This window comes from Chenopodium quinoa, unplaced genomic scaffold (genome assembly GCF_001683475.1).
Source record: "Chenopodium quinoa cultivar QQ74 unplaced genomic scaffold, ASM168347v1, whole genome shotgun sequence".
In the NCBI taxonomy this organism is placed as follows: Eukaryota; Viridiplantae; Streptophyta; class Magnoliopsida; order Caryophyllales; family Amaranthaceae; genus Chenopodium; species Chenopodium quinoa.
Genome location: NW_018744878.1, coordinates 1087332 through 1108722, shown reverse-complemented (window position 1 = coordinate 1108722; position 21391 = coordinate 1087332). Strand labels below are relative to the sequence as shown.

At 34.0% G+C, this 21391-nt stretch overlaps 2 protein-coding genes across 7 annotated transcripts; both read left to right on the top strand.

Moving 5' to 3' along the window:
- The first annotated feature begins 872 nt into the window (after window positions 1–872).
- LOC110705415 (cytokinin riboside 5'-monophosphate phosphoribohydrolase LOG8-like) lies at window positions 873–4178 on the top strand. Of its 3 annotated transcripts, XM_021883280.1 has the most exons (8): window positions 878–1515; window positions 1865–1962; window positions 2056–2086; window positions 2496–2595; window positions 2680–2750; window positions 2835–2978; window positions 3203–3259; window positions 3812–3928. In XM_021883280.1, the coding sequence occupies exons 1-7, from the start codon at window positions 1396–1398 to the stop codon at window positions 3227–3229; spliced, it is 591 nt and encodes a 196-aa protein (XP_021738972.1). In that variant the 5' UTR covers window positions 878–1395; the 3' UTR covers window positions 3230–3259; window positions 3812–3928. The 3 variants fall into 3 exon arrangements, with proteins under 3 accessions (XP_021738970.1, XP_021738972.1, XP_021738971.1); XM_021883279.1 differs by lacking the exon at window positions 3203–3259 and having other exon boundaries at window positions 881–1515; window positions 3812–4178; XM_021883278.1 differs by lacking the exon at window positions 3203–3259 and having other exon boundaries at window positions 873–1515; window positions 2496–2750; window positions 3812–4178.
- An 8237-nt stretch (window positions 4179–12415) lies between these two features.
- Window positions 12416–18599, top strand: LOC110705414. 4 transcript variants are annotated; one of them, XM_021883276.1, is made up of 10 exons: window positions 12423–13139; window positions 13530–13644; window positions 13742–13869; window positions 14480–14644; window positions 14746–14899; window positions 15932–16134; window positions 16210–16323; window positions 17249–17319; window positions 17405–17499; window positions 18204–18599. In XM_021883276.1, the coding sequence occupies exons 5-9, from the start codon at window positions 14764–14766 to the stop codon at window positions 17490–17492; spliced, it is 612 nt and encodes a 203-aa protein (XP_021738968.1). In that variant the 5' UTR covers window positions 12423–13139; window positions 13530–13644; window positions 13742–13869; window positions 14480–14644; window positions 14746–14763; the 3' UTR covers window positions 17493–17499; window positions 18204–18599. The 4 variants fall into 4 exon arrangements, with proteins under 4 accessions (XP_021738966.1, XP_021738969.1, XP_021738968.1 ...); XM_021883275.1 differs by having other exon boundaries at window positions 13969–14644; XM_021883277.1 differs by lacking the exons at window positions 14746–14899; window positions 15932–16134; window positions 16210–16323; ... (1 more) ...; window positions 17405–17499; window positions 18204–18599 and adding an exon at window positions 13969–14053 and having other exon boundaries at window positions 12419–13139; window positions 14480–14642.
- The last annotated feature ends 2792 nt before the right edge of the window (window positions 18600–21391 follow it).

Below are 21391 nucleotides of genomic sequence, written 5' to 3'. Positions count from 1 at the left end.
AGTCGAGAGGAGATGGTGATATATTTTAGACCTACCATGAGGATGATAACGAAAAGATGAAGTTGGGGATGGGTATGAGTGTATGACTATAAGGATATGAATACAAGATTTACCTAGTCTTATCCTAGTGACATTCTTAAAATGATATGAAACCTAGTTTACTTTTATGTCATGTTGCAATATGATTGGCTTGAACACTTAATCAAGCCTAAGCTTGGTAGGGTCATGTCAAATTGAATATTGTTGTTATACTTGATAAGTCAACTTATAGAGTGACAAGCCATTTAATTTATTTATACTTAAATTGGGTAGAATTAAATTTGAGCCTATTGATAATTCAAATTTCATGTAAAATCAATCAATTTTAGTAATGGGCAAAAGCAAAGCTATTTCTTCCCACATGTAGGTGATCATGGGTTGAGATGTAAAGAAAAACTTTTTTTCCTAGCAAAATATTTTGCATGTATCAATACAATTGGATTGAGTGAGGAATAGTCAAGCACCCTCGATAGTAAATACTATAAAACCTAAATAGTAAATTCATGATTGAGGCCCAATAATCAACATAGGTCACAAACTACGCTTCAATTTAGAGTCAAATTAGCACGGGTCAATTTTGATCACCTATAATTTAAGGTACATTTTTTTTTGCCAAGATTTTTAGGTACTATTCAAACTTACCCAATACTTTAATTTAAATTATTGACTACATGTCATTTTCACAACGTCCAAAAGCATTAGATAAAGACTAATATCTGTAAAAATAAAAAATTCTCATTGGAGAATTGGTTCCTAGACATTGGCTAACGTACAATTCCACTATTTTACAAATCTAGAATCAACAAACCAAAGCCTTTGATTTGTTAATTTGTGAAACCCCCTATTGAGTATTAGAGGACCCCTCACTTTCTTCTTCTCCAAATTTTTTTGGTAGCAAAGAAAAACTTTGCTTTTACTTTCCAATTTCTCATCATTACTTCAAAATCCCACTTTTTTTTATTACTCCTATTATTTTTTTTTTCCTTTCACCATTAATTTTTTTTTTCCTTTCACCCTTAATTTTTTTTTTCCCCTCAATTTATATTTTTATGATTTTTTGAATAGCACTTTTTCTGTATTTGATTACAATAAATAAGCTAACTTTGTGTCACAAAATTTGGAGACCAACCCAAACTCTCTTATTTTGTTATCTTTCTGGGATTTCCCAACTTTTTAATTTTTGGTTGATCTAGAAATCTAAGTAGCACTTGTCTTTTGCGATAAATTTTTTTATAAGCTTGCGTTATCTACAATTCTTTCTCACTCAATGCTTTGAAAACTTTGCAAAATTCTATCAATTGTATTTGTATTATTATTACTCGTATTATTATTTTGTTGTACAATTATTCCTTGAAAATGGAAGATAATAATATTAATACAGGAAGTAAATTCAAACGGGTTTGTGTATTTTGTGGGAGTAATCCTGGTTATAGACAAGTTTTCAGTGATGGTGCCATTGATTTGGGCAATGAACTGGTTTGTTCTCCTCAATTTTCTGTATTTTTATTTATTTTTTTATTATTTATTAAATGTATGTTTAATCATATTAGTCAATATAATGATTAATAATCTGCATTAATGGTTCCAAAATTGGATTTTGAATGATGGGCTAATGAATGTTTTCATCTTATTTGAAGATTGAATTTTGTATATTGATGGTTTGATAAATTTAAGAAATGGGTTTTTTAATTTGGTAAATTATTTATTGTTATGCATATATTTTGACCCATTTGATGATTTTTGCTTGCTGTGAGTATATGGTGTTTGATAAAATGCCACTGTGAATTAATTTGAATATTTACCATAATAATATATGGTTTTGTAGGTGAAAAGGAAGATGGATTTGGTTTATGGTGGTGGAAGTGTTGGATTAATGGGGTTAATTTCCAGGAGAGTGTTTAGTGGAGGCTGCCATGTTTTGGGGTAATTTTATGAACATTTCTTCAATTTAATATGAAATATGAAGTTGAATTTCTGTTCTTTACCTTATTTGATTTTTTTTCCTCTTGAATGCAGTGTCATACCTCATGCTCTCATGCCTATTGAGGTATTTGTGCTTTTAATTCTTGCAATAGTTGATGTGGTTTATTGATAATTTGATTTAGTAATCATTTAGTCATTAGTACCTGTTTGATGCATGGTTTTGACCAAAAAAAAAAGAAAATTGTTTAGTATGTGTGGAAGTTTTTTAGGTCAACCCTGTCTTTCCTTATAATAATTGGGGATGAAGATAGATTGGACTATTGGAGGCATGTATATCTGTTACTATGTTGTTAGTTAGGTACTCCTACTTATAGTTCTATTGCTCACATATTTTATGATTCTTTTCCAGTATTATTATGCATTTATGCTTAACTAGTTAAGGATTGTCAAAATGAATTAGAAGGGTAAATATAAATCAAAAGAAAACTTGGGCTTCTTTGTTCTTATGCTTTTAATGTGAATGAGATGATCAGATATCTGGAGAATCTGTTGGAGAAGTAAGAATTGTTGCAGACATGCATGAAAGAAAAGCTGAAATGGCTCGAGAGGCTGAAGCTTTTATTGCTCTTCCTGGTATGGATACTGCATTTTTTGAGTTCCAAGCCTTCACAGATGTGTGTACTTCAATGTGTGTAAACAGTTTCAATCGTTTCATAGGTGGGTATGGTACAATGGAAGAGATGTTGGAGATGATAACCTGGGCTCAGCTCGGAATTCACAAGAAACCGGTAAACTTCATGTTTAATTTGTTAAAAATTAAGGATAAGTTAAAGTGCATATTGTCATTGTTGTTATGTTATCTGGTGTTTCAGGTGGGCCTTCTCAATGTCGATGGCTATTATGATTGTTTGCTTCAACTTTTTGACAACGGTGTAAAAGAAGGATTTATCAAACAAGATGCGCGTGATATAGTAGTATCTGCCCCCAACGCGGAAGAGCTTTTGACGAAAATGGAGGTTATTGCTTTCGTATCTTACATGCTTTTTTGATACCTCTTGCCTCATCAAGAAATTTTGTCAGAAAGATTGGTTTCTTTTCAGTATTCCTTGTCTGAATTTTATTAAGTCGCATGTGTGTGCATAATCAGATTATATTACCCCTCAAAATTTTCCCTAGTAAGGTTAGATTGCTTTGCAAAGTTAAAGTGTGTGATTTTATATGTTTTTTCCTGTGTAAACAGTGGAAAAGGACATTCATGGTTGATTAGTCAAATGACCTCTACAAGATGAATCAGATGGTACTTAAAGAAATTAAAGCTACATGATCTAATTATCCTGTGTGTTAGCGGCTTTATGCTTTATCCTAATGCTCTTTGTAAGAAGACACTATATTCAATGATGAACATCTTAATGTACTTTTGTCAAAGATGAGGATTATGTGTTTATGCAGAAGGCTGCAATAATTTCCTGTTGTAACCTGTTGTAGAGCGTGAATATAAATGCCAAAAATGGTTCTTAATATGATCAAGTCGTTGATTGAGGCTTAGGCTATTTATCTTCACCGTTTTTTTAGGAACTTATAAGAATAAAACCAAATTATACTAGACCAAATCTTCTGATTTGTGTTTGCTTATTGCCAAATCAAACCTTACAAAATTCACAGCTTAGGTATTATTAGAAGTTTAGAACTTATTAATACTTTTAGTGGTTTTGATTTTAACTTGGGTAGCCCTTATCTTCCCTTTTCTGAATAAATTGGCCATTGCGTGATCTAATTTTTCCTGTAACTTATTTTAATAGTTGGAGAAAACGCAAGTAGTTCTAACTTTTTTTCTAAATCAATTTTGCAGCAATTCTCTCCGTCACATCAACATATTGCACCTCATGAAAGCTGGCAAATGCAGCAATTGGGTGAATATCCAAGCCAACAAAATGTTCAGTGATTCTTCTCCAACTATTGTAGGTACACATAATATATAGATTGATTCAGATAAGATGGAACCATCATTAAAGTTTGTTTAGGAGAAAAAAGAAAAAGAAAAAAAGGTGCCTTCAAACAAAGGCCCTGTTTGCTTGTTTGGTTTTCCTACTCATTAGATTTTTCTGATTCTGGTGAAATGCTTTTTGCTGCTTGCTTGTAACTCATTGGACCTCGATATTATGTTCGTCAATGCATAACTTATTTTATCTAATGTTCCATACTGATGTTAATTGCAATTAAGTATCTTTGTGGGTATATAATCATGATTAGTTGAATATCCTCATGTCCTAGCTCTTTTTTGATGGACCATCTTTATATATATCTAATATGGTTGATTATGATTTACTGGGTCCCAGATAGGCTCAGTTTGTTATAAGTCTTATACCATGTCAGCATCTACTACTTATTTTTGTAGTGAAAGTCATAGCACTTGATGTTAATTTAAGCTAGAATTCGTTTCTAAGGTTTTCAGTTGTAATTTTGCATAAGTGAACAGGTTGAGCTTATCTTAATGCAAGCAACTTCACTCTCAATAATAATCTAGTTATATTTGACTATGAGCTGAAATGCGAGCTCGATTAATTGAATCGTTTTTGTAACACCACTACAGTAATAATCTTGTTATATTTCAAAGACGAGTTTCAATTCAGGAAAAAGCCTTTTGCATATGTAAGCTTGTGTAGTAAATGATGCTGGTTTATAAATATATAAACCTTCCCTATATCTTAAATTGAACGATGATTTGAAACTTGTTACCCCATAGGTTTGATTTGGTTCAGTTTTTTTTTTTTTTTTTTTTTTTTTTTTAAATCTGATCCTTTTTTTTGGTTTCACTGAACTTTTACTGTATATGTAGGCTAATATATACCGAGTATAAAAAAAATGACATCATCACGTGGGGTTTTGTTAGGTCCATCTTAATGTGTGCTCCGTATCTTTCAAATATTTTTATTACATAAGCTTTACTAATACATACGTAGTAATTCCAAAATTCAGTTGGTGATAAGCAAATGCAAGATTAGGATTGGTTTGGTGGGATTTGTATATGTTTGGTTGGTAACTAAAGTGAACATAACCTAAGACTTGAACAACCCTTAAAAGATGATTTGTACTACCACGTGTATAAAAAGAATGACAAATCTTCGACATACTCATATTCTTGTGTAAATGTCGTGAGATATGACACAACTATTATTGGAGTTGATACATTGAAAGTTACATGAATTTGATTTTGACAAATTTACTGGTGTTAGATTTGAAAGCTGTTGGAAAAATGTGAGTGTTATATATGGGTTTTTTTGTGGTAAGTTTAATGTAAATGTATTGCATGGCTCCTTAGTTTTCTTTTTGTATATTTTTTCATTGATGTGAAATAGAAGCTTATAATTACTAGATCAATAATGCTATAAATTTAGGTGAGAAATTGAGAATCTTCCATCTTTTCATTCATTCCACAACACACTTTGGTCTTCCCTTGTATCATCATGTATCTTTTAGGACTTTGCCATAATTATTGTCCTTCCAAATTTCTAACATTAGGTCATAGTTTATTTTTGATATTATCCTTTTACTTTTGAATTATTATTATGGACTAAAAGTGGCCATATAGTAGATGGGAATATGGGGATAGTGATAAAATTTAGTGTCAAAATGACAAATTCCATGTTTGTTTTGTAGGACTGAAATTATTTGATGGGAAACTAGGGGGTGAGGATGTGAGCCCTCTATGTTTCCATTACTAGAGGAAAGGTGGAATTTAGAGATGGAATTCTAAAGTTGCAATTATATAGTTAATTGTCATGAATGAAAAGGAAAGAGAGCTTGCGCGGAATCTATCTAAACTTATATAGTATGAACTTATTTAAATTTTAAACTGATGCGAACTTACGTGTAATTATAATCTAATACTTCGTACTTCATACATAGTAGGTGAAAATTTTAAATGTCCAAAAGCTTACATATTATCTAATCTAAATTTTAAAAGTCGAGAAATTCAAAACTTATATATAACATCTAACAACTTATATCCATTTCATCTAAGCAACCAAATACAAATACAAACGAAGTAAACACAAACCTACATCAAAGTATAAGTACTTAGTTGCGGACTTGTGGGTCTCAAACTCAATTAATGGTGAAGATGCATTAAAAAAAATGAAAGAAAAGTAAAGAGGGCACTTATGATATGCCATTTTGCTTTTGTAGCCTTAAAAGAAAATGTTGGAAGGTAATTTCTGACCAATAATATTGAGTACCCTGCAAATAAAGGACCAAATTCATACCTAAAATGGTAGGCTTTTGAGGAAGCAAAAGGGCATATTATAAATATAATACTAGTAAGATAATTGGGTCAATATCATACACTATAGTTTTAATCATTATTTGATGGTTCCACTTCTCTTTCATAAATTTCTACTCTATTCTATTTATCATTAATGTTAATTCTACCCTACATTTTTAATTCTTGGTTAACTGCTGACCCAATTATATCATGCGTGCACAGTTTGTTGATAGTTGATATTCCAACCTTCGATTCTTTAAGTATCAACTTGATTTCATCATCAAAATATTTGTAATGTGTGTTGGTCAAGGCCCTACGATTTTTTATGAGGTCAATTTATTAAATACCACATTTATTGTTTATTTAGTCAAGGCTTGTAGCATCAAATCTTTGTTTATCATACTGTAGTAAAGATTCTAATTGCAAATAAAATTTCCATATTCCGTAAGAATGTAGTCATGTAGAATCTTGTTATTAGACTAATGATTTCAATATTTTTAAAATTTTGAAATATGTTTTCTTTGAAGATAATGGGAAAAAAAAAAGTGAGGAACTACATTGAAAATTATGCCACTAGAAAAATGAGAGATTTTCAAAGTAAATTTTTTTTTTAAAAAAAAATTCATGATAAATAGCAAATTCCCCCATTTATAAAATTTGTCGACTTGTCTCTAATATTCATTTTATTATGAGTTGTATTGATTGTATAGAATAAAAATAATTAAGGGAACGATACTACTGAGTAACTAAAGATAAATATTTGTATAAGACAATCTTTTAGAGACGAATAAAAATATAAATTAATGGAACTTAAAATTTTAGCCTTTTCCTTTTTCCTTGTCGGTAAGACCTTAGTAGGTCCAACACCAACTTGATATGTTCATCTCATGCATGACGACATAAGAGCAATGATTTGGAAAGTAAAATAAGAATTACTTTTCCACATTTGGATTTTAAGTCTAATTAACTTTTATCATTAGTACTAAGCCAATAAGCCATAATGAAAGATGATGTGTTGACGTTGGAGCTAGGTTTAAATATTACTCCGTATATGCATTGAGTTGTGTCATTGTCTTCGAGGATTTGACCTAAGCTAGAGCCTTTGTTTGTACTTTCATTTTTAAATGTTTTTAGTTTAATAAAAAAAATGGAGAGGAATTGATCAACATATAATATGATTGGTTTGGTTTATACCAGCCTAGTTGGGTTGCTATCTTAGACGGAAAGGCGTCCGATTTTAGTTTTGTAAAAAAGATTTTAATAGGTAATCAACTTTTTTTTTGAAAGATAATAGGTAATCAACTTAAGAATGCATCTTCCCGTAAAAATAAAAAAAAATAAAAAAAGGTTATTTTAGATTTTAACACCAGCTAAAAACCCGAAAATGGTTTTTAACACTTCAAAAAAAAAATGATTTTAACACCACCCAAATTTCAAAAAATTGGGTATTACCACCACGTAACTGATTCCGTTTACAAATCCGTTAAGTAGGGCCATATAGACACGTGTCGCTTTGTTATTAGCCAAAAAATAAAAAAAAATTTAAAAACAAAAAATAAAAAATTTAAAAAAAAAAATTTAAAAAAATAAATAAACCTAAAACAACCCCAACCACCCTAGCCCCACCCACCGCCGTCCCCAAACCCACCCCCTGCCGGCGTCCGACGTCCCAGAGAATCGCCTGGCGCCGGCGACCCCACCCCCACCACCCTTTCCTCCACCTACGCACCCCACCCCTTCCCTCTCCCCATTTTCGTTTCCCGACCCACCACCCCGAAACCACCCTAAACGCCCCCTCCCCCGGAAAATGCCCCTCCTCCTCTTCCTCCTCCCTCGGAAACGCCCTCCCTCTCCTTTCGCCCTCCCTTAATCGATTCCCTACCACCCCAAACGAAACCCTAAAACTCGTTTAGGGTGGTTTCGGGGTTGTGGGTCGGGAAACGAAAATGGGGAAAGGGAAGGGGTGGGGTACGTAGGTGAAGGAAAGGGTGGTGGAGGTGGGGTCGTCGGCGCCGGGCGATTCTCTGGGACGCCGGAAGGGGGTGGGTTTGGGGACAGCGGTGGTGGCGCGGTGGGTGGGGCTGGGGTGGCTGGGGTAGTTTTAGGTTTTTAATTTTTTTTTTTAATTTTTTAAATTTTTTTTAAACAAATAAAATAGTAACACGTGTCACTGTGGACCACATTTAACGGAATTTTTTAACGGAAACCGTTAAGTGGTGGTAATACCAATTTTTTGGAAATTTGTATGGTGTTAATACCCTTTTTTTTTTTGGAGGTGTTAAAAACCATTTTCGTTTTTTTAGCAGGTGTTAAAATCTAAAAAAAACAAAAAAAAACTTAAGAATGCATCTCATTAATTTCTTAATTAGAAAGAACATTAATGACATATTGTGGTTTTTGAAGACCAAATTATGTAAATATGTAATCAACTAATCATACAAAACTTGTTTATGAATTATGATATACTGAGTACAAACAATAATCACAATGTAAAGTCAATTCAAACACGATTTTCAATTTGTACCTTTGAACATTAATGTCATCAACTATGGGCCTGTTTCGATTTATTGAAAACAAATTAACTGAACTCAACTGAATTGATTGGGGCTGACTGAATAGAAATGAATTGTTGATTGGAACTGTACTGAACTGATTGGAGCTGAACTGAATTGAAATTAAGCTAAACAGAACAATCCTTATATGTGTGTCTGTGTGTGAAAATTACAAATAGAAATCGGACCATTCAATACTACTTTGTACTCCGTATTAACATTGAGGCAAATTTATATATCAAAGTCTTAATTGTGATTTTTCTTCCTTTAATTTAAACTACGGATAAAATACAATTACATACAGAGTATTTTATTTTATTTTGAGCGTATACATGGTAAAAGAGTCGAACTCGATCAAGATAAAGATAATAATCAAAGTTTTTAAAACGATCAAAATCAAATTCAATTTCAAACACCTAAATATACAAGGCCTTCATTTTAATATAAACCTTTTTGAAGTGGCTACTATATGATTCAAACATTTCTTTATACCATTTTTTATTTTATTTTATTTTTGTTTTTTATTGCTATAAAGTTGGTTGTCAAGCAAGGAACAACAAGAACGCTATATCTTTATTTTCTGTCAAACTAAGAGTTATATGTTTAACATTTTCTTTGGTCAAATATATATAACCTGTGTTAACGGTTTGACATAATAGAATTTACTATTTATGGTATCATACAAATATGTCAAGTCAAAATGATGCGATCTCCCTCATTATCCTTTTCCTCATGTCCGTCCTATATTGAAGGATCTATATGTTTATAGCAATGTTAAGGAAACAAAGTAGATTACGAAAGAAAATAAAAAAAATATTTTTTTTTTTCTTTTCATTTTTGTTAATCCTTACACTAACAAATATGAAAAGCATGTTAATCCTTACACTAACAAATATGAAAAGCATATCCAAAATACAGATGAAACTTAAAGCAAAGACTATTATAGCAAATTTCTTCAAATCATACAATTAATCATATGCCCCTTTAAATTGAGAAGGGGCGCAATTTCAAATCCTAAACCACCCTTGTAATAACTATTATCAAATTGATGTATTCATCTTCATTTGAAACATTATGGAGTAAGAGAAACACGTCCATCCCTTTACCTTTTCAGGCTTCGTCAATTGATCGTATTAAATAAAATTAATTGTAAAGCTAGCAAAAGAACAAAAAGGAGGGATTGAAAGGGATTTTTGGAAGAAAAACACCCTTTTAAGGGTGAAATATTTAGCATGGGAAGAAAATTTCCTTCAAACATGGTAATAACATCAATTCACCCAATATTATCGTTAGCATTATTTGTTACGTGGGTTGTAGCTATGATCGCTACCGTATCAAGTTTATGTGGAATGTGTTCCAAGAAAAGTTTTAAATCTCAACACGAAGAAGAGAAAAAGAATGCACGAATTACAACAACCATGACAACAGAATCAACGGATTCACCTCCCTCACAATCACAAGATACAAATAACATTGATCATACTACAACCACCACGACGAACGATGATGGTGGTTTATCGAAGCCATTACCACCACCACCGGCAGCCACAAAGCTAGAATTTGGTGAAACTATAGGGAACAAAAAGACAAATCAACCCTCCAATATTGATAAGTCACCATCATCTTTACAAAATTACATGTCAAAAGGATCAAGAAGAAGGAAGTTATCCTCAAGTCTTAGCATGAGAATGTCTATGAAGATTAAGGATAAGGCGTCCGATTTTAAGGACAAGGCATCCGAATTAAGTCATATGAAGACAAAGCATGATTCCGAGTCATTATGGACTAAGAGGATTATACTTGGTGAAAGATGTAGGCTTCCTAATGAAGTTGATGATGAAGTAATTTCAATTGATGATGATGGTGATGATGATGAACAATATTCTATACTAGAACAACGTTCCGTTACTAGCCTCAATCGCGGTGTAGATTCAAGTGTAAATGAAGAACATATGTTGAATCAAGCACATACATGTTCATAATCATATAAATCTTTTATTTTTTTTTTTTTTTTTTTTTTTTACGGGTATGTTAGGTTTTTAAAAAGGGAAAAAAAATTGACATTATTCTCATTCTGTGATGTGAAGTTATACTCTTTCAAAAAAAAAATAAAAAAATGGTGAATTATATTTGATTGCTTCATCTCCCTCTTTCCAAAGAAAATATTTCTACGTTTGTTTGTGTACTATAATAATATATACTTCCTCCGTTTTTTAATTATTGCACCATACATGTTGGGCTCACATTTTTTGGTAGTGGGAAAAATGTGGAGAGAGAAGGGTAAAAGTACAAATAAGGCCATGTGATGTAAAAATAAAGTAAAGAATCAAGTGTTAAAAGTAAGGGTATATTGGATATTTACAATGTGAACACACATATTTTGTTTCTTTAAATTAAAATGGTGCAATATTTGTGAAATTTCCTTAAAAGTCAAGTGGTGCAATAATAAAAGAACGGAGGAAGTATATCGAGTGCAAAAATTTTGATATACTCCCTCCGTTTCAAGTTACTCGCAATAATTACCAAAAATGGTCGTTTCACATTACTTGCAACAAGTTTTTTTTTTCCTTTTATAGTAAGTTTTTTAGTGTGATTTTACAAATATGCCCTTACTTTTGGTTTTAAACACCTTAATTAAACTTTTGATTTTATCTCATTAACTTAAACTCTACATTAATTAACTTAATCAATTTCCCCAAAATCATTCCCCTCCCAATTTAATTAAATTGCCAACCACCACCACTACCGTCACCACCATTACCACTACTACTACCACCACCACCACCATACCCAGAATTTCTATCTCTTTCTTCACCGATCTACCCTCAATTCGACCACAACACCTCGCCGGAAGTCATGACGTTGTCGGCCGTCCCCTCGCTTGTGGGTTTGGGTTCGAAATCTGGGTTGTGGGTTTTGGGTTCGAAATCTGGGTACGTGCAGGATGGTGGTGGGTTGTGGGTTTTGGTGTTTGAAATTTGAATTCTTGAGTTTTTGGGTTCGGAATTTGGGTTCGTGCGTGGGTGGTGTTAGGTTATGGATTCGGGGGTGGATTCGTGGGTGTGTTTGGGGGTGGTTTCGTGGGTGGATTCGTGGGTGGTTTTGTGGTGGAATCGGGGGTGGATTCGTGGGTGGTTTTGTGGTGGTTTCGTGGTGGACTGGTGGTGGTAGGTGTTGGTGGTGGTGCTAGCTGTAGGTGGTGGTGCTAGTTGTAGGTGGTGGTGGTGCTAGGTGTTGGTTTTGGGTTGGATTAGTACTTAAGTGTATCCCTAATTTTTCAATAATCAAGCTTATGATCTTTTGCCTAGGAGTCTGCAACTCCCTCCTTTGTTGCGAGTAACTTGAAACGGAGGGAGTACTATAATTATTTTAGAGAAAACCTAAAAAATTCAAATTGAATACTTTATAATTACGATTATAAATAAGTTCACTAAATAAATAATATTTCAAAGTACAAATGTTAATTTTATAACATGTAAATGTGTAATGACGACATTTTTGACTTGTTCTCTTCGTCTGATCTGGTCTGAATACTTTTGATTTGACTTATATATGTTTGATTTGATCTGAATTTTATTATCATTGTTTAACAACTTTATTTTATACTATTATATAATTTTTATTATAATTATTACTAACTCTTTAATAATAATAATAATAATAATAATAATATTTTCAAAAAAAAATAATAATAAAGTATGTGCCCTGGTTGATCTGGTCTAAATAGTTCTAATCTGATCTGAACAAAAAATCTAAAATATATTGAAGAGAACATATTTGGAGTTTATCAGTTTATGTAATTAATTGCCTTTCCTGAAAGAAAAAAAAAAAAAAAAATAGAATTAAAAATTTATACACAATTTTGAGGTGTGGGCCCGGGCTACGTGGCTTTTTTTTTTTTTTTTTTTTTATTACTCATCCTTCTTCCATGCTGAACTCTTACTCCATCACTGCAATTTTGTTTGTTCTAAGTTCTAATATTCATTTCTATCAAAAAAAAAAAAAAAAAAAAAAAAAAAAAAATCTCCCTTCACAATGTTTCCCCCTGCAGGCTCTAAGTTGTTCATAATCGATGTCCACTATTTCTTTTCCACCCAATTCCCTTGTTTATATATTAGTCATCCAAATGAAAGATATTACATTCCTCATTTTCCTTTCAAAATCAATTTCTTCTCTTCCATTTTTTTCAATCGAAGCAAAGCAATTATCTCATGGCGTTTTTAGCATTCATTCTTGATCTTCGCACTCTTTCACCTCAATTCTTGAAGTTAATCAAGGATAGCCTACTTCAATTCGCAAATCTGTTTGTGTTGTCTTCTCTCAACGATCGAATTGCTCTTTGCTACTTACAATCCGAATCTGAGGTTAGGTTTTTGCTTATTTCTTCAATTGAATTCAAGATTATGATATTTGCAGATTTTATTCTAGAGTATCTATGTGTGTTGGTTGAGGTCGGAGAGTGTCGCATCGTGTGTGGATAGATAACTCAAGGAAAATCAGTTCATATTTGCAGATTTTATTCTTGAGTATCTATGTGTGTTGGTTGTGGTATTTTCTTGGAGAATTAACTGGTCTCAGTCCTTGAGGATAATATCTCTTAGGTTAAGTATGGCGTTTATTCTCAGTTGGCATACTCTCTAATCTCTATTCCCATGACATATTCCCACAAAGTACATCTTTCTTCATACAAGACTACTGTCTATTTCTCATCTGTGAAGCTTAAGTTCTGAACGTATTTGTGTTTGCATCAACAGCTTAAGGTTGCATACTCTCCCGAAAGCTTCAACCTACTTGATTGGCATGATGCTGTCAACGCGCTGTCCTGTTGTTATGCTCCACATTTGCTTGAGAGAACAACCCTTCCAAAAGGTCTCTCTTTATTTCCCTTTGTGCTCCATTTGCACTAATTACATGCATTAATAATTATTTTATTTTTTATTTTTTTTTGTGGTGGAAAATTGTGCAGATGGGAACCTTGCATTGATCCTTAATGATCGAATGTTAGTATCTGCTAGAAGAAAAGAAACTAAGGGCAAAATAATTTTGATCGGTGCATGTATACAGAGCAAAGTAGACTCTACGGTGATTTTACCGGTATATTTGCTTGTTACATTTATTATGAAAGCGTTCCAAACTTCTCTTAAGAATAGTGATCCTTTTAATTTCAAAGTCACTGCTGTCTGCTCTATACAGGATGCTGAAGGCAGAGACAATTATGTGGAATCTGTGATCCTTAAGAACTGTGATATGAATAACTTGTGTGATGCATTTCTTCAAGGTGCTTTTTTGCGTTCCATGTAAAGTATTTTTGAGGGAAGTATGTTTTTTCTTGTTAGATGTCTTACTTAAAATAGCTAATTTCCAAAGCATCTTTAAGTGTTTCGGAAAGTTATCCACCTGATATAGTACTTTATGGCACCTACATGTCATGTTTATGCCCTTGATGTTTAGGCAGTCTGTTTTCGTACTGTAGTAGACTATTGAAAGCAAGTCGTCTTAGGCTGGATCCACCTTGGACTATGATACCAGGATTGCCAATTTAATGACTCATTAATTGAGATTTGAGGGCAAATTTTCTTATGGACAGTTACATTACACTGCAATTCTTTTCTTAATGCTAAGAAATAGTATTAATACATATGTTGCAACAATATACATTTTTTGAGCTGATTTAAAGCATCCAAGCAATGGATATAAACTGCAGATGAACTGGGAATGAATAAAAAAGCAAAAAAATGGATTGAAGAATTGAAAGACGATAGAGGATTGGAGGCTTCTTTTTTACTTTCAAAGGAGCAATAATCGTTCAATATACTGCAGATTGTTTAGTTCCTCAAATCAGATACTAAATGAATTCTCCCTTTGTCAGGTACTAAAGTTTGTTGAAGTAGTTTCTCTTATTTTGCTTCATGTATATGTTTTTTTCCAAAATTATAGATGATGGTAATAAAATTTGATTTCAATATGTAGGCACATGGGTATCATCAAATGCTTAACTCCACAACCATTGATGAAGATACCTTACTAGAAGAAGAGTCTAGGAGTTGCGAAAAACTCAAAGAAGCTCCCGGTGCTGTTAGATTTGATGTAATTGGGAGCACTGGATTGACTTCTTTGGATAAAGGTTAGTGGCTTCAATTGTTTATCATTTAGGATTGAAAGAGTTGCTATATTAATTTTTTTTCCATTTAATTCCCATGTACTGAATTTCTTTTTTCATTTTTATTTCTTTTTTTAGTTTAAATAGCAGTGCATTAATTAGGCTTGCCACTTTCTGGTACTTTGCATCTAGGCAGGACCAGAAGTATGCTCTTCAAATGTTCCTTGATTTTATGGGAGAGTGGGAATCGTAAATTCCAGTTTATAATTAATTTCAGACTCGAGTTGAATTCCTTGTAATGCTTGGTTAAAAAACATGGAGTTTTATAGTATATCTTGGTTTTCTTCCAGCACAATCACAATGAGGAATTATAAATGCCAAGTGAAAGTAGAACCTCATTTTATATTAAGGATTTCTTTTTTATGCCTTAATTTTGCTCTAAACAACCACTCACACACTAAGTCATGGAATGTTACATGTGTTATCTCCATATACTTGATTATACAGTGCTATAATTTGTATTTGAGAGACATGTGCTCTCATGTTTGCATTATTGGCTGCATTATCTCCATATACTTGATTATACAGTGCTATAATCATTTTTTTTTTGGTTTAAATGCTTTGTGTTTCACCTTTAATCAAATTAGGAGCTAGAATTGAAATAGGAAAGAGAGATTAAAAGAAGGATTGAAATAATAATAAACTATGAATCGTAAACTTTATTGTTTTTTGATTTTCGATTGTTGCATGTATTTTTGCTAACATTACTGATGTATGGAAGTAACCTTATCTATGGGTCTTGATGTTGATGTTTAATAATTTCTCACTTGAAATGACATTGTAAGAAGTATCTTCTGTCTGTTGTTGACTAGTTATCATAATTGGGTGCTCAACATCAGATATCTGTTGGCAAGGAATATGTGCTGCTTTAGAATGTCCTATAAGGCATGACCATGCCTAAACAAGTGTATATTAAGAAAGTAATTAGCTGCTTATGATCTAAACATATGTCACTGAATACACGTTTCATTATTTGTGTTACTTGTTTTTTGATAGGTTTGGTGATTGGAAGACCTTACTGGGTCATTCCAGAAGAGTCGTCGCATGTAATAGCTTTCGAAAAACTTTGCTACACACTTGCAATAAAACAACTGGGGTTGATATGTCGAGGTCCATTTAATCTTGATACTATGAATTTTTTTTCTATGCCTCATTTTTACCTCCTTGAACCATGTGTCGGTGGACGGATGGTGCTGAAGGTAAGACGAAATCCTGAAACTTTTCAATTTTTTTTTTTTTTTTTTTATTCGGTTAACTAACTTTGGTTTTGACAGAGGCTTGCTGGAGCCGAGGAGACAATTCCATGTCCCAAATTTCCTGAATTTCCATCAAGATTGTTGTTAGATGGTGCAATAGGAATTCCAGCTGATAATTCTATGCTCGAGAATGTAAGTTATCTCTTCATCTCTTAAGATTGTTGATCTGAAGTATACCCCTTCTCCCTTCATCTCTTCTCTTCTTATCTACACTGTTGACAGACTGAACAGACCGTTGACAGGCTGAACCACACTCAGCTATGTGAATACTAGCACCGTTGACAGACCGTGCATTGTTTCACATAGCTCCAAATGTCTTTTCTCATACCCATCCAATACCGCTCAGCTGCAATTCTTAAATAGGTCTTAGTTTCTCCCTAGTGCCCTGATACAGGAGTGTCATGGTATTCTCTGGGAATGACCACTCTCCCTCAGAACATTAATCTGCCACCTTCACACGAATAGCCCTGATTTCCTTCCTCGCCTACCATCATTCTGCTGAATTTTTCCCAGTTCAGAACTTCAGAATCGCTTTGAACCTCCTTTCTCAACTCGTTCCAATCCATCCCCCCTGTAATGTGATGATTGATGAAGGCTCCCAACTGAACCACTTCACCTCCCTTCCTTGACAAGGCGTCTACCACCCTATTTCTTGCACCAGGTTTTGAGTGTATTTTGAAGTTGCAGGCTTAATTCCTCACATTCTGGAACAATTAAGCCCTTAACTAGCCTCCCAGTCTGGAATAGTTGAGGGCTTAATTATTCCACTACTAGCATCTCACAAATAAGACCATGCCCATGTATCGAGTGTTCATGCCCCCGAATGGGAGGCAACACTTCTGGCTATTGAAAAACCCCCTGGTATTCTTCAATCACCCCTCTTAACCAGCTCGGTACTCCATGTTCTGCCCTGCATCTCCCTCCCTTGCCCCCACCATATTATTATCCAGCCACTCTCCCTGGCCATTTTTTTTATTTTTTAAAACTAGCTATCTGTCTTAACATGCCCATTTCCGTAACCTCCAGCTTGTTAATAGTATGATCTAATTAATTTCAGGTGGATTCTATGGAGTACGAAGGAAAGCTAGGATTTTTTCATGAGAAACTTAACCTGCTCATTAAAAACAGGTAATTTATAATAAAGTTACTGCTTTTGGAAATTCCCTAATCAAATTAATCATGCAATTGTGTTTTTTTTTCCTGCCCAAATTAGGAAGCATGGCGATGGTTGTGTTTGTTGTGGATCAGATGGTGGTGGGCTTATACATGTGGATGAGATACATCGCACTAAGTTGACATGATTTTTGTGTATGTCTCTCTTTCTATCTTTCCCTTCCCAACTGTAAAAATCTATGTGCATTTAGTTTGCTTGGGGAATATTCTTTAAGGGACCTACCTTTCTAAATAATACTTCTTGATGGATCTACCTTAAACTATTTAGCAGATTTACTAACAAATATCAAAAAAAAATCGGAGATTAGTTAACCTTCATGGGTGTTTTCGGAGAAAAGATAAATATAAAAAATTTTCAGGAAAATATCCTTCTCATCTCTTTCTCCCAATTGCAGGCTTGCCAGCTCTTTTCCAAGTTGTTTCTGGCACTCTCAAAGTCTATTATTTTAGGGCCTGTTCTCATTGACTGAGCTGGGCTGGGCTGGGCCTTAGTTTTCCCTCAAATTATACTAATTTGTTCATATTTTGGGGGGGAGGGGGGGGGTAAACTGGTAATGGCCTTTTCAGTATTTTATTTCTGTTATGTTGTTGATGTTGCATTGAATTTAAGTGGGGTTATGCGTCTAAAGCCACAAACTTGGAGTTGAGCTGAAGTTGGTGAATCTTATCAGTCATGGGATGGCTAAATGGCTAGCTTGTTCTAGTATGACATTTCTCCCTGACCATTTTAACCCTGAAAAAGTTTATTTACATTTTTGCCCCCATTTTGTATTTTGATACCTTTGGCCTCTCCTTCCTTTCTTCTCTGTGTGTTTCTGACTGCTCATTATTTGAAACAGGTTGCGACTACTTGCAAGTGCTGAAGGTCAGAAAGACAAACATGGTGGTGGCTGAGTCTTCTAAGCTTTCAGAAAAGGTCATCACTAAGTCACAGCAAGGTTTTCTGCTGCATTGAGTGTAGGGTACAGTCGTACTAATTTCTGCATATGCTTTTTGTTCATATTATAGTGTACAGTGATTTGTCAATACGGTTTATACAACTACTCTAGGGTTGCTTTTATGTCACCTAAGAAGTAAACCATATTCTTTACTATGGCGGACACCTGCGATAGTGCCTCGTCTGCAATTTGCATCCATAGAGATTAGAGAAGGGGCGTAATGAGTTAGTTTTTTGTAACTTTGTAAAACCTTATACGGCCACTTGAAGACATGAAATTTTTGATTAAGACGCTGAAGATTGATTTCTACTACTCGTACATAAACTTTTTTTTTTTAAAAAAAAAATCTGATAATCTGACTTCATTATGTGAGTACTTGCAGATATGATATGTCTTTCGATTGCTCAAATGCAAAGCTCTCATAAAGTTGGCGTATTGTAGAATAATAAGAGAAAATTCAAGTGAATATCCTATATTAACATAATTGGGTTTTTCTAAGCTATGCCCCTAAACTTCTTCGGTTTCTAAGCTGTACCCACGGTTTTTAAAACGTCTAAGCTATGCCCTCCACCTTACTATTTTTAATTAACAATACCCTATATTATCAACGGTAATTAACCGACGTTAAGCTCTGTTAGTTGTCGTTGCTAGTTAAAATAGAAAACAAAAAGAAAAAAAAAACGATTGAATTCCCTTTAAAAAAAAATGATTAAAATAAAAAAAAAAATCCTTCCTGTTCCCTTACACACACTGATCAAACTCCTCTTCTACTCTGTTTCATAAACACTCAAAAGAAAATCAAAACCCTTAAAAAGTAGTGCCCAGAATTTGCGATTGAAATCAAACAAAGAATGCGATGAGCGATCTTCATTTATAAACACAGCTTTCGTTGTTGAATTTCGCGGATCGAAACTCGTCTTTGTGCTTGCGTTTTGGTTGCGAGGTGGAGTCGTGGTGGCTGGGCAATTCACGCTTCATTCACCTCCATCAGCGCACCATTGTCAACGCTTTCACCACCATCAAAACCATCGTAATACGCTTGTTGGTACTCTCCTCTCCACAACATGTTATGAGGGCCTACCCATTCGAAAAATCTGCAAAAATCACACCTTCAATATGCCTTTCTAGGGTTCCTTGTTGAAGTGGAAACATGTAACTTGCAATCTAAAGGAGGCTTGCAATTGCACTTGGGACTAACAAAATCCCATTGACAACTAGAAATTGCTGGAGAAGAACGGGAGCTTGTCATGGTAATAGCTAAATTTTTTGGGCTAAATTTTTTGTAGACAAGAAGAAACAGGGGAACTGTGTTATACAAGCCCCCTTTTATAATACAAGTAAAACCCTAACAATGGCGGCAAATATTCCCTCCAAACAGAGGTACTGAACAGTTCCACAACTACTAACGGAGTTTAAACGTAATTGGTTATTGTTAATTAAAAATAGTAAAGTGGAGGGCATAGCTTAGACATTTTTAAAACCGTGGGCACAGTTTAGAAACCGAAGAAGTTTAGGGGCATAGCTTAGAAAAACCCAACATAATTTGTTACTATCAAGGGTTTTTGGTAGATTCTGAAGCGAATCCCCCCCCCCCTCTCTCTCTCTCATAATTTGTTATTTACTAGTAGAATGCCACTATATTAACAAACAATGTTAATGTAGGATATTAATGGGGATAGCCTCAAATGTAAACTAACGCAAACCATTAAAATACAAAAATAAGAAAAGTTGTATTATTGATAGAATCTTAATTAGAAAAGCTGGTATAAGAGATAGATCATAAGGTTGGATCCTGAAGCCACACATACATGTTCATAGCAATATTCTGGTTTAATAATGCCATCAAAGCGATGAATATTTTCATCTGCCAAAGTGAAGATGCCAGCGTCATAATCCCCAGGTATCCGATAATCACCACTAAAATAGATAGAGTTATGTTTGATTCCATGAGCAAGAGATGATGCCTTTATAGAAAAGGATGAATTCCAACCCACGAATATCGCTATATCACCCAAATCAAGAACATGTTTCGTCTCTCCATTGTTAACATTGACCTCATACACCTTGAAAAACCTTGTTTTGAAGATTTCATGGCCGCATAATTCATTGGTCTCACCCTAATCACCAGCAACAACCGATTCTCTGATTCAACCAAGTAGCATTCTATTAGCCTGCAAGTCGAGTAGTAGCGTGAATCTTTAGGGAAAAGGTATCTGCAGAAAATGCCGGTAGGTTCCAGTTTAGCAACACGCCGCTGGTGAGGACGACCTGTTGATTGCTCAAACTCATAACACCATATATATCCATAATCACTCACGCCATAAAAGTTACCCTTATAAAAAGTTACATCAATTCGTGTGTCCGTAAAAACTGTCTGCCATCTTTCATAGCCTTCTCTCCAGAAACAGATGACCCCATGACTATAAGAGTTGGGATCGGGCGCAACTAAGGCGATTGTGAAATCACTAGAGGAGGATGGGTTCCCTGATAGGATGAACTTGAGAATTTCCTTGCCTTTAAAGGCATAGTAATATTCTTGAAATATATTACTAATCAAGCAGGTAACCTTAGGAATGTTTATTTTGGCACCTGACTTGGGGTTGAAAATAAACACATTATTTTCCTGGTCAGTGTAAGTAACACTGGCCAGTAACCATCCATGAGACGATAATAATCTTATGTCAATGCCGTGGATCCACAGAGAAAGGTTGACTGTGCGCAGTTTGCGGTTATAGAGGCTGTAAAACTGACGTTGCTTCGGCCCATCTTCTTTGCGCCGAGGCAGCATGAGCCATGGCTTCCCTTCGAACTCAAACTTGCATTCTTTCGCCCCTCTTCTCCAACTTGAACATACCAACCCAAACGCTTCCAAGTCTTCTACTGTTTCCACATGTTCTGCAATCACACTCGCTATATTACCCCAATCACGCATCTTAAACTCAATTTTTATTTGTCACTCATATGTCATATAATCAATATTTATAACCCTAAATTTAAATTTATCTTATGTAAACCAATAAAATCTTTCCATAAAACATATTTAGGAGATCTTAGAATATCTTTGGTTTGCATATTTTGAGCTAGTCTAT